Source organism: Lissotriton helveticus, chromosome 7 (assembly GCF_964261635.1).
Source record: "Lissotriton helveticus chromosome 7, aLisHel1.1, whole genome shotgun sequence".
NCBI lineage: Eukaryota > Metazoa > Chordata > Amphibia > Caudata > Salamandridae > Lissotriton > Lissotriton helveticus.
The window spans coordinates 432,328,145-432,341,098 of NC_136068.1; the positions used below are offsets into that span (position 1 = coordinate 432,328,145).

At 51.1% G+C, this 12,954-nt stretch overlaps 1 protein-coding gene across 2 annotated transcripts in view; it reads right to left on the reverse strand.

Moving 5' to 3' along the window:
- Nucleotides 1–12,954, reverse strand: part of CLN3 (CLN3 lysosomal/endosomal transmembrane protein, battenin) — a 1,158,832-nt gene that overhangs the window by 873,422 nt on the left and 272,456 nt on the right. For both annotated transcript variants that reach the window (XM_078652328.1, XM_078652329.1), the window contains exons 4-5: nucleotides 3,204–3,311; nucleotides 1,412–1,491 (exon numbers count right to left, since the gene is read on the reverse strand). In XM_078652328.1, coding sequence (XP_078508454.1) covers nucleotides 1,412–1,491; nucleotides 3,204–3,311 — 188 coding nt within the window. The remainder of the gene's footprint in view (nucleotides 1–1,411; nucleotides 1,492–3,203; nucleotides 3,312–12,954) is intronic.

Sequence of the window (12,954 nt, forward strand, 5' to 3'; positions counted from 1 at the left end):
TGGAGAATTGAGGGGGGCGTGGGGCCCTAGTGAAGGGGAGCGAATGACAGGGGAAATGCCATGAAATAAGGTGATTGACGTGTATTAGGGTGCGGAGGGACGAGACGTGGAACATGTCAAAGAAACGAAAAATATGGGCTGGTGCCAATGACTTCAAAAACAAGCTCTCTGCATTGAGTGGCGGGGGGGCGGGGGAGCGGATTCCTTTGAAGTCTGATGCAGGGGGCGGGGGAGCGTATTCCTTTGAAGTCTGATGCCGAGGCTCACAAGCTGACAAATGGTATGTGATGTGCACGCGCCCTGCTCACATGCACTGTAAGCAATCCGTCTTTGGGTGCACTTTTGAAAGCCCTTACTTTAATCTAACCAAAGCATCTCTAACGGGTTGGCTTCAGCGAGACCTAAAAAAGCAATGGAAAAATGAAACCAACATCTGCGAAATTTTTCAGGCAAACTCAACTCTGGGCTTCCCAGATGCTTCTAAGGCTTAACTAGTGGTGCGCGCGTACCACAGAGGAGCGGGGGGAGGGAGCACGGTAGCAAGGCGAACGCGCGCTGCTGCGCGTGCTGGCCACCGTCGGGAATGGGCGGAGCAAAGGCGGGACATGCGCCCGCCTTTGCCCAATTGCGTGCTGGCTTTTGCAAAAAAAGCACGTGAAAGCCAATGGCAGCCGCGGATAGCTGCTCACATGCACAAGCGTGTGAGCAGCTTTCGAAAATCCCATACAAAAGGGCGCGAGCCCTAAAAAGGAGGGTAGGAAGGATAAAAGTGGAGAAAGCATATGACTGGAAACAGGAGAGCTAGAACACTTAGAAACTGGAAGATTTCGATAGACATGCGAGAGGGTCGAATGTCAGGACACATTAGGAAAAGGGGGAAGGGATGCAGTGCAAAAGGGAACACATGAAAGGGCACAATGTAAAGGAGGGAGGCTGAACAAGGGTGTGAGCCTACAGGGGCACAAAGAGAAAAAATACATGGAAGACCAGGGATAGGAAAAGGAAGATTTAATAAGTTGCACAAGAAGGAAAGGTATGACGTTGCATGAGGGGGGAGTCGAGTAGATGGAAGTGCATTTATGACAGGTGGGAGAAAGAAGCAGCACAAGGGAACGAGAGATGTGAATAATATAAGGGTATGGAAAATATTAAAGATCATGGGGAAGAGAGATGTGAGACGACGTGGAAGTTATGAAAAAGAGAAGATATGAAGATATGAAAGTGCAGAAGAGAAGGTATGAAAGGGAGAAGTTAAACCTGGGAAGGACAGCTGCGAATGGGTAGGAGAGATGAAATATGAAGGGGAGTAGAAAGGAGAAAACATGAGACAAAAGCAGAAGGAAGGAGAGGCAGTGGAGGTAAATAAATGCAAGCACAGAGAGGCAGACAAACGTATTTGAGTTTTCCTTACTGGTACGGCAGGAGATGGATGTAAAACGGTGCAGTGAATTTAATGAGAAGAGTCGGCAGGATATCTGCTAATAAGATGGCCTGTAGGATACAAGAGATATAAGACAATCTACATCAGTATAATAACTTCCTGCAAATAAAAGGCTTCAACTTTTTCCTGTAGCTAGAACGACACAAATAGTCCTGCTCCTACCTGTTGGATGCTAGCAAAGATCCATTACCCCACCATTCTCACGTGTCCACAACCCCACTTTTGACCTGTGATTCACCTAAACTACATTTTATCAGGAGTCCCGAGATCCAACTGAGTGGGTGATTTAAGGAATGTAAAACAAAAATGGAACAAAATGTGCAACACAGAAACACAAGACAAAGGGGCAAAGAAGAGTGTAAAATGTGAAACGAAGAATTAAAGTGAGGCAAAAGGGATAGAAAGAAGAGAATGAAATGGAGGTGGGAAGAGTGTTAAGGGTCAGGAAAAATTACCAAAGGCAAGTAAGAAAAGGAAGGTTTTTCAAGAAACAAAGAATGGAGGAAGCAGGGGTGAGAGACAAATGGGATAAAAGCACAACTCTATGGAGGTAAAGGAAATGATAAAGCCAAGAAGAAGAATGTGCATACAAAGAAGGGAGGATCCTAGTCTTTAAAGATTCTTCTCAGCAGTTATGTAAGGCAGTATCATTATCTGGTATCTGCTCCATCTTGCGGAGAAATGCTGTTGGCTGTCTTGCTGAAAAAATGGGCGTCACACTTGGGGCCTGAAGCCAACACTTTTCCTTCTTTGAAACTCCCAGTTGTTGTTACAGGAAACCTTTGGGCAGTGGACTAGCAACTCTGCTTCCAGCTGCAGCTTTCACTACTGAAGTCCCAACCATGATAGCATCCAATCTGAGCAACTAGGTGTGCATAATTCTACCAATATCTCTCATGATCTAGCAGTTTATCCCCACCCTCCTCATTTTAGATGCATGGTGATTGAAAAAAGTCCTTGGAAGCTAGTGCTTCTTTTGTTGGAGCCTTCAAAAAACACGAAAGTATAAATGTCTCACACTCTGCTTTGCATTGAGCCGTTATTAGTAGCTCTCACTTCGATCAGCCAACTCTTCAAACCATAGACTAATGTGGAAATTACATTTCTGAGAGCCCACCCATAACTAAATTCCATTCTGGAAAATACCCCCTTTCAGACACCGCTATAACTATGGAAGGCAGTATAGGAACTATGGTTAAGACAGGAGGAGGGCATTATCGAGGTGTTCTACAAAACCTCATAATAAAATGAGGTGATAGATACAGAGAGGGGATAGAATCTAGAGTATCCCCCCAAAAATGGGGGGGGGGGCAATGAGAGAGGCACCAGAAAGGGAAACAAAGACATGGAGGGGAGAAAGAATTAGTGAAAAGTAAGACTTGCAGCACTAAGATAGTGAGTGGAAGTCATGCGGTGCCAGGGAGCAGAAACAAGAGGACATCCATTTCGGAAAGAAGTGGGAGGTAGAGACAGCAAAATGGGCCGAAAGGAAGTGCGAGGGACAAAAACATGAAATTGGAGAAAATGGAAAAAGCAAGAAGCCCGAGAATGAGCAAGTCAGAAAGGCATAATGTATCATAACAGAAGATAATAAAGAAGTAAGGGATACTATTGACCAGAGATGAGAGAGGTAAATCACTGAAAACAACCAAGAGAGGGAGTGTGATAAAGGTTATGAAAGTAGGATAGAAGACACAAAGAGAGGATATAAAGGGAAGTGAAGAGATAGAAGAAGGAGCATTGATGGTCCCCCATGACTCACTGCTGTAGAAACAGGGTTGCAGTCGTAGCGGCTGCTGTTGGAAGTGTTTCCCGCCTCTGGTGACATGGTTGTAGCCTTCATCAACCAATCCTTACCTCCGAGGTCCTTCTAAAGGAAAAGGAAAATCAAAGAATCAGTTAGCATAAAGGCAGCAATGACTGAAATGGGCAGGGCAGCTGTTACTGAGCTATGCCTCGTGCTGTTTGTGAAGGAAAAGGAACTGAGAGGACCCAACTTCTTTAACAGGAATCATCCTACTGGAGTGTGGCATGACTACCAGGGTGTTACAAGGTGAACGCCAACAAACTCTGGAGAAAGTATGATAGACTGGTTTTAGAGTCTTCCGGTAAGGAGATTCACTATAGTAACCCGAGAGAGGGGTAGAATAACAGAGTTAGTCTCAATCTGAGTCAGGTGAAGAGAATGAACAGTGACCATACTGAGAAGCTCCGTGCAGAAGATACAAAAGAGCCCAAACCGACCAAAATATGTACATAGAACACAGTTGGCTGGGTTAGCATCTATAATCAAGGGTGCAGCTCCTTAAGGCTGTTTTTTTAAAGTTCTTCTCAGGGCTGCACTGAGGTTACCAATGGGACTGGATGCAGTTTTAAACAAAGTAACAAAGGCATTGTGTAGCGGACCCAAATTACAAAGAAGTATTAAGCTATGCTCGTCTGGCACAAATTCCACATACTGTTCTTTTTTTGTTTAAACATGCATTTCACGAGTTTGACGAGCTGTGTAGAACTGTGCTCAGATTGTAATGGAGCTTCAAACGGGTGTTCTGAAGTAATGTGTCTTGGAAATGTAATGTACTTACTCATTAAGCCCCGACTGCCCTAAAATTTTATGTGTGATTAGAGATTGGACATGAGATTCTGTCCTGCAAACCTTAAGGGTATTTGCATGTTGCCATGCTTTTAATAGACCTTGGCGTGAAATTCAGCTTGTGGAGTTTTTCGTACTCTGCGCTCCATGTAGCACGCTGAGTCCCTAAAAGCTCCACTTCGCATAGCTGAGTTTTTTCTTCGCTCAGGCACGTTAAGTTGGCAAGCGCGAGCGTGGACAATCTTACTCCAGATTACCTCCATGCGAGATTTCTCAACACGGGAGATCTTATGGTTTGCTACAGCTCGTGTTGAGAAAAATTCCGTTTGCATTGAGGAAGCTACCACTCCAGTAGAACATCTACTTGAGTGGCAGAGAGGCAGAGTACTCTTGCGCTGCATGTTGTGACGTTCGTGCTGATTTTACAGCGCAAGACAAACATCCGGCGCAAAAAATATGCGGCTACAAAATGCACTCCGCTGCTTGCAGAACTCCGGGTAGCACAGCTGAGTTTTTGGGTCACTTTGCGGAGTTCTGCTTAGCGGAACTGCACCCAGGCATAGCTTTTAATCTATGAGCCAGGCCCTTCAGCCACCTCTTTCTACAACAGTTTGTACATGAAAGATTTAGGAAACAAACTGATCTACTACCTGAGGGTGCCAGATGCACCAGAAGATGAGATTCCACAGCATCAGTTCTGGAAATCACAGGAGCGAAGAGAGGAAGTTAACAAGTAAAAAATGTAAAGAGGCGGAGCTAGACATGCCTGCTAATGGCCGCTTTGTAAGCAAGCTTGCGCGGTTACTTCAAAATCCTTTAATTATCCTGCACGGATGGCCCGTCTCACGTGATGAGACATACAGATTTCGACACCGGAAGTGCGCAGCGACAAGCTACACCAAAGAAAGGCGGTGAAATAACTCCTGAACCCCTGAAAACTGCCTTTAACTTGCGGCCGGCGTGAGGCCTGGGAGGAGCGCATGCGAGGGCCCACGACCCAGGTGGCATAGCTGCAGAGATGAAGTGCGGAACCTTGGGATCGCATCGGCGGCTGCAGTCGTGCAGCGAAGGCAGTGCATTGCTGTGTGAACCCACGACCATCCTGAGCTGTGCCCCCGGAGAGAGGAGTTCCTGTTTGAGCCACAGAGGCTGTTGCGGAGGTCGAGCGGCTCACCTGGACGGAGGTTGGCGCCATCAGGCGCATGGGCCCAGGCCCGAGAGGCGGCAGCCGCGCAGTGTGCGTGTGAATACCCGGGAGTAACTGCGATCGGCATGCTGTGGCAGCGCCAGCGGGAGACTGACTGCTGCAGGTACGTGACGCGCTTAAGAACCGCATCACTTTAGGAGACCCCATAAGCCTGAGATGTCTGTTGGCACCAACGGGGACCCTCTATCTCACTACACCAGCGATTCCCACCTGCTTGAAGCCACACATAGAGGGGGAGACAGCTGCGACTTGCGCTGGGCTGCACGACCCGGAATTGTGACCCTTCCCAGTAACTTGGTCTATCAGCTGCCACTACTGAGGTGCGCATATTGGGGGAGGCTTATCATCGTGTTGCAGAGGGTTCTCCATCTGTCTCCCCACCTCGCCTGCAACCATGACTGTATATATTGCTGGGGCCCATGTTAATCGCACCGGGAGAGCGGCAACGTCCACGTGCGGTGCCTGTGACCCAATGGGCGCTGCGAGGTGCGGGCAAGCCGCTGATCTGAACTTCTGGCAGCCCTGACTTCTCAAAAACTGGCTGCGCACTGCCTGAACTCTGGCGGGTGGCACAGCGGTGCCTAGTCTGATACACACGTGCTAATCGAGGGCTCCCTAGCCTCCACAGCGGCACAGACTGCGCTGCAGGTGCTGCCCACGCCACCAACCAGGTTGCAGTGCCTTGCTTCTATGAGACGCATACCGCCAGTATAGCCTTAGACGATGGGGAAACCAGATAAATCTCAGCCAAAAATACATTTTGAACACGCCAAGAAGACAACAGACACTGGCACAGCGAAACAGTCCTCCACCCAAGTGCCGGTGACTTTTGACCCTGTCGAAGGGCAGGTCGCTCCTCGCACCGCACGGCTCCTCGTGAGTGCGCCCAGGCTTCGCCGCTACTGCCGAGTTAGCCGCTTCCTGTACTTTTGTGCCTCCTGTTCTTAGAATCGGTATTTCTACTTGTGATTGTATACTGTGCCCTGTATTTGTACCTGCTATATTGCCTCTGTTTCCCTGATTGTGCCTTTCCTCTCCCTCGCCGCCCCTCGACATCGTTTCTCCCGCCAGCGCACCCCCCCCCGCTCCCCGATCCCCGCCGCTGCTCTCCTGCGGCCCGCCCCCTTTTCCTTTCTGTATCCTCCCCTCCCTTCCCATTCGCCGCCCCGCTCCCGCCTCCCAGCTGCTCCTCCCTCCCACTTCGCCATTTATGGCAGAGTCCACGCGTACGCGCAGCGCTCACGCGCAGCGGGCGCACTGATGGCGCACCGAAGGCATGCCAAAGGCAAGCCCGTCTACGCCCGTCCACGCCTGGACCGCGCCCAGCGCCAGGACCCCTGACCCCCCAACGATGCCAGCCAACACGACGGACTTACGACGCCGCCACCCTCAACGCACTCAAACCCGACCGGAACCCCGCCTGCTACCGAGCCACCCCGAAACGCACCCACGGACCCTTCAGCTGCCAAGCCTGCAAGTTCACCTGCCTCCGGACCTGCACCGCACCCAAAAGGCCAGACACCAGCAACAACCACCTCAAGTGCATCCTGCTCAACACCCGCTCCGTCCACAGACACGCCGTCGAACTCTGGAACCTGCTCGACACAACATCACCAGACGTCGCCTTCCTCACGGAAACCTGGATGAACGCCTCCTCAGCGCCCGACATCGCCATAGCCATCCCGGGCGGATACAAGATCACCCGGAGGGACCGCGTCAACCAGACCGGAGGAGGAATCGCCATCGTCCACAGGAACACCATCCGCATCACGACCAACTCCGACGACACCTTCACCGCCGCCGAGCACCTCCACTTCCAGATACACACCGACCCCAAGACCACCCTCAGAGGCACCCTCATCTACAGACCCCCGGGACCACGCACACAATTCAGCGAAGACATCGCAGACTTCATCAGCCCGCACGCCCTCCCCTCCGCTGTCTACATCCTCCTAGGGGACCTCAACTTCCACCTGGAGAAAAACAACGACAGCAACACCACCACCCTGCTGGACAACCTCGCCAACCTCGGACTCAAGCAACTGGTGAACACCCCCACCCACTACGCCGGCCACACGCTTGACCCCGTCTTCTCCTCCAGCAAGCACATCCACCGGACTTCATTGAACTGATCACAGCTGCGTCCACTTCAACTTCAGAAGAACCACGACCCACCACCACCCGCAACAGGTTCCTCGCAGGAGCTGGAGCAAGATCACAGCCGACCAGCTCACCACCTCCCTCAGCCAGAACCCTCCGGCCAGCACAACGGACCCCAACGAAGCAGCCCGCACCTTCACACAGTGGCTCACCAACTGCGCCGACGACCTTGCACCACTGAAGAACCCTCCCAGCAGACCCGGCAGCAAGAAAGCCTCCTGGTTCACTGACGAACTCAAAACATCCAAGAAAACTGCCGCACCCTTGAAAAAGCCTGGCGCCACGACCAGACGACAGAAAAAATGACTGCCCTCAAGAACGCCACCCGCAATCACCACCAGCTTATCCGCACCACCAAAAGGACAAGATTCAAAGAACGACTGGACAACAACACCCACAACAGCAAGGAACTCTTCAGCATCGTGAAAGAGTTCTACAACCCCAACGCCGGAAACAACGACATCACACCCTCGCAAGACCTCTGCGACTCACTCGCCACCTTCTCCCACCGCAAGATCGCCGACATACACAACAGCTTCGGCGCACAGACCACGCACCCAACCACCGAACCAACACCCCCCACCACCACCCTCTGCAACTGGACCCCGGTCAGCACCGAAGACACCACCCGCACGATGAACAACATCCACTCCGGATCACCAACCGACCCCTGCCCCCACCACGTCTTCAACAAGGCCGACTCCACCATCGTAACACCAACTCCGGGACATCATCAACACCGCCTTCAACACCGTCACCTTCCCGGAGAGAGCTGGAAGCATGCCGAGCTCAGCGCCCTCCTGAAGAAACCAACAGCGGACCCCACCGACCTCAAGAACTTCCGCCCCCTCTCGCTCCTCCATTTTCCTGCCAAAGTCATCGAGAAGACCGTCAACAAACAGCTCGCCGCCTTCCTCAAGACGAACGGATTCCTCGACCCCTCACAGTCCGGCTTCCGAGCCAACCACAGCACCGAGACCGCCCTCATCGCAGCCACCGACGACATCAGATCCCTACTCGACAACGGGGAAACAGCGGCCCTCATGCTCCTGGACCTCTCTGCAGCGTTTGAAACGGTCTGCCACCGCACCCTAGTACAGCGCCTCAGCAAAATCGGAATCCAAGAGAAGGCACTGGAGTGGATCATCTCGTTCCTCGCTGGAAGAACCCAGAGAGTCCGCCTCCCCCCGTTCAGATCCAAGGCCACCGAAGTCATCTGCGGCGTACCACAAGGATCCTCTCAGCCCCGCCCTCTTCAACATCTACATGAGCCCCCTCGCAGCCATCGCACGCCAACACAACCTTAACATCATCTCCTATGCCGACGACACCCAGCTGATCCTCTCCCTCACCAACGACCCCGCCACCGCCAGAACCAGCCTACACGAAGGGATGAAAGACGTCGCCGAGTGGATGAAGAACAGCCACCTGAAACTGAACTCAGACAAGACGGAAGTCCTCATCCTGGGATCATCACCCTCCGCCTGGGACGACTCCTGGTGGCCCCCTGCCCTGGGCACCACTCCCAAGCCAACGGACCACGCACGAAACCTGGGCTTCATCCTGGACTCCTCCCTCTCGATGACCAGACAAGTCAACGCCGTCTCGTCATCGTGCTTCAACACCCTGCGCATGCTCCGTAAGATCTTCAGATGGATCCCTACCGAAACCAGGAAGACGGTCACCCAGGCACTCGTCACCAGCCGACTGGACTACGGGAACACCCTCTACGTGGGAACCACTGCCAAACTACAGAGAAGACTCCAGCGCATACAGAACGCCTCCGCGCGACTCATCCTGGACATCCCCCGCCACAACCACATCTCCGGCCACCTGAGAGACCTGCACTGGCTCTCCGTCAGCAAGAGGATCACATTCAGACTCCTCACCCACGCACACAAGGCACTCCGCGACCTGGGCCCCAAGTACCTCAACAACCGCCTCACTTTCTACACGCCCACCCGCCAGCTACGATCGACCAGCCTCGCCCTCGCCGTCGTACCACGCATTCGCAGAGCCACCGCCGGAGGAAGATCCTTCTCCAACCTGGCAGCCAAGACATGGAACTCCCTCCCCATCCACCTATGGCTGACCCAGGACCATCTCTCCTTCAGGAAGCAACTCAAGACCTGGCTTTTCGAGCAGTAACGGACCCCTCCCCCCAGCGCCTTGAGACCCTACCGGGTGAGTAGCGCGCTATACAAATTATTTTGATTGATGGGTTCAAATCCCACTGCATCAGTAGACTTTCAATCAGTGTTTACAACCATCCAAGCTACGCTGACTAACATAGATGGAAAGATCGATTCCCTGACGTATAGAGTGGATCGTAAGTCTGAACAACTGGATCGCCACACGGAGAGAATAGGCATGGCAGAGAGGCGGATATCGGAGTCAACGCCAAATGGAAACAAAACAGGAAAAGGTCGAGAAAACATTAGCTGCTATTATGGCATGGTCTGAAGATTTGGAGACGATGTCCCGCCGTAATAACTTACGCATCATGGGCATAGCGGAGACGACAAATACGGGAAATATGGAGCGTTATATCGAAAATCTACTAGTGGCCCGATTCGGCAAAGACACGTTCTCAGATGTCTTCATCATTGAAAGAGCACACAGATTACTTGCCCAGCCGCCTCCACCAGGGGCCAGACCGCGCCTGGTAATGGCAAGACTCTTGAACTATAGAGATCGAGATGCAGCACTTCGGAAATCCAGGGAGTTGGGAAGCCTAACACATGATGGGATGAGCATTTTCATAAATACGGATTTCACGCAACAAGTCCAGGAGGTGCGGAAAAAGTTTGTAGCAGTCAAGAAAACACTGCGGGACCAGAACATTCCGTACGCAATAATATACCCAGCCTGGCTCCGGATCACTGACGGAGGGAAAAACAAGATTTACAATGACCCTAAAGATGTCCTTAAAATTTTGCAGTTGAAAGGAGCCCAGGTACCGTTAAGAAAATCGCCGAGAGGTCCACAGGAGGAACAGGGACACACCTCAGACATTAAATAATCGACTGTTTCCCCTGAACTTTGGCCAGTACTGGGACACTGCTTAATGACTGCAGCCGACAGCATACTGCACGGTCACAGATAAGTGCACAACTCGAACATGTGACATGATGTATGATTCCTGAAAATTAACTGTAGGGGAGGGTTCATGCGCACGATGCAGAGATTTGCTTAGTACTATGGTCTTCATTTTGGATGATAAATGGTTTCGTCACTGAGATTAGAGGGCTGTAAAGGTGAAATTAGATAATTAAGCGACCCCCCCAAGTGACCAAGTAACTGGGGTACCCGGCGGGCGGCTTCTGCCTCCATGTGTGCACCACATTGCCTTCTTGTTTCTTTAAGGGTTTACTTGGAGGGTGGGAACAGGGGTCTAGAGTTTGTTTGAGGGATGGCTTTAGCAATTTTGGGATGCTGAAGTGGGTGGGGGAGGGGGGGATGGCAAGGTACAGAAGTTGGGTTTGTTAATGTGATTGAATTACCAGAGCAGCTTGAAATCCTACTGATTGTTTACTTAGTCCTTAGCTGCAGAATACGGACACATTTACGACTAACATGTCATGGTGAATACGGGCGAGAAGTATAACTGTGTGACATGGAATGTCAGAGGGCTTAATACCCCCCAAAATTTCAGACAAGTGTTTGCCTACTTAGATCGCCACGGCGTGCAGATCGCCAAAGGAGACAAATCTGACTATGACTTCTGAGGTTACTATCGCCTGAAGATGGGCAGGATATAAACTGGCCTCCTCGTACTCCTCATATGCAAGGGGGGGTAGTTATACTAGTGAAAAGAGGCATTACATTCACGCCTATTTAAACATATATAGACAGAGAGGGGTGATGCGCCATGGTACATGGTAAACTAGGACTCTCCCTCATCACCATTACATACACTTATGGTCCCATAGCGGATGAGCCAGAAACTTTTGTGAGGCTGTACGTCAGTCTGCGAGAATGGCCGGAGGCGGCCATTATGTGGGGGGGGATCTAAACACATACCTGGATCCTCAACTGGATAAATAAACTCCACAGGCAGTGCATCAATGATGCTATATTCGAATTTGGTCTTGTAGATGTCTGGAGACTACGTAACGGTACAGCTAAAGAGGGTCCACATGCTGCACCTGCACATAATAGCTGGTCCCGCTTGGACTATTGGCTCCTCAGAAAGAGGGCCAATGACTGGGTAACGGACATTACGATCCTCCCACGAACGCTGTTGGATCATAACCCGGTGCTGCTCTCCTTTAAAGTTATGGCTAATGTTCATCGCCCATATCTATGGCAATTTAGATCAGATTTATAATAACACTGTCAGGGAAGCCATTGAACAATATTTTCCTGTAAACACAGGTACGGTGGACAGTGCATCAACATTGTGGGAAGCTTTCTAAAGCGACTATAAGAGGGGTTTGCATCAGCACCACAGCTGGCATCCTTAAAGACCTTCGAGGTCAACTAACACAGACTGAGCTAAAACGAACAGATTTAGAACGTTAATACACAGACACCCCTTGTCCTGCAACCCTAGCCCGTATACATGAACTAAAAATGGAATACAACTCACTGGCAGAATCCGAGATCAAATATATCGCATGCAGACACGTGGCGGGGGCTTATGGAGAGGGAGGGCGCCCGGGCAGTAGTTTGGCCACCAAAATTAAAGTTTGTGAGGACTATTACCACATAACTAAGATCACGGACCAGCAGGGCACGGAGCACTACGCCCCTGAGGCGATAGTAGAACAGTTTCACGGATTCTACTCTGACCTATACACATCACTGGGGAATCCAAAGCAAGCAGATTTAGATGCCTATCTATCCGACATAGCCTGCGCGTGGATGTCGGATGGTCACCGACAATATCTTATCAAACCCATAGATGAAGTGGATATAAAGGCGGCTGTGTGCACATTACCAAACCAAAAGGCACCAGGGCCAGATGGGCTTGAATTCTACAAAGGATATATTGATTTACTTGTGCTGTATCTGCTGGAAATGTATGCAGAAGCACACGAGGCCGGAGTGCTGCCGCCGTCTCTCCCACAGGCCCTGATCATTACGCTATTGAAAAAAGGTAAGAACCCGGTCAGGTGCGAATCATATCGATCGCTGTCTCTGATAAACGTAGACACTAACATACTGGCGAAAATACTAGCCACCAAGCTTCAGCCTCTCATGCCTAACGTGGTCCTCCCGGACCAATCGGGATTTATCCCAGAGCGCTCCACGTCTAATAATCTGAGAACCATCTTTGCCATGTTCCATGTACTAAACCCCGTACTGCTAACCGCCGCGGTCCTTCTGGACACGGCAAAAGCATTTGACTCCATTGAGTGGTGTTACATGTTTCATATATTACAACGCATGGGCTTCCTGCCACTGTACTTGGGTTGGATACTACTTTTGTACAACAGCCCCACGGCGCTGGTGCGAGTGGGGGGACTGACATCACAACCATTTCAAATATATAGAGGCACCCGTCAGGGGTGCCTACTCTCACCTCTACTGTTTGCACTGACCCTAGAG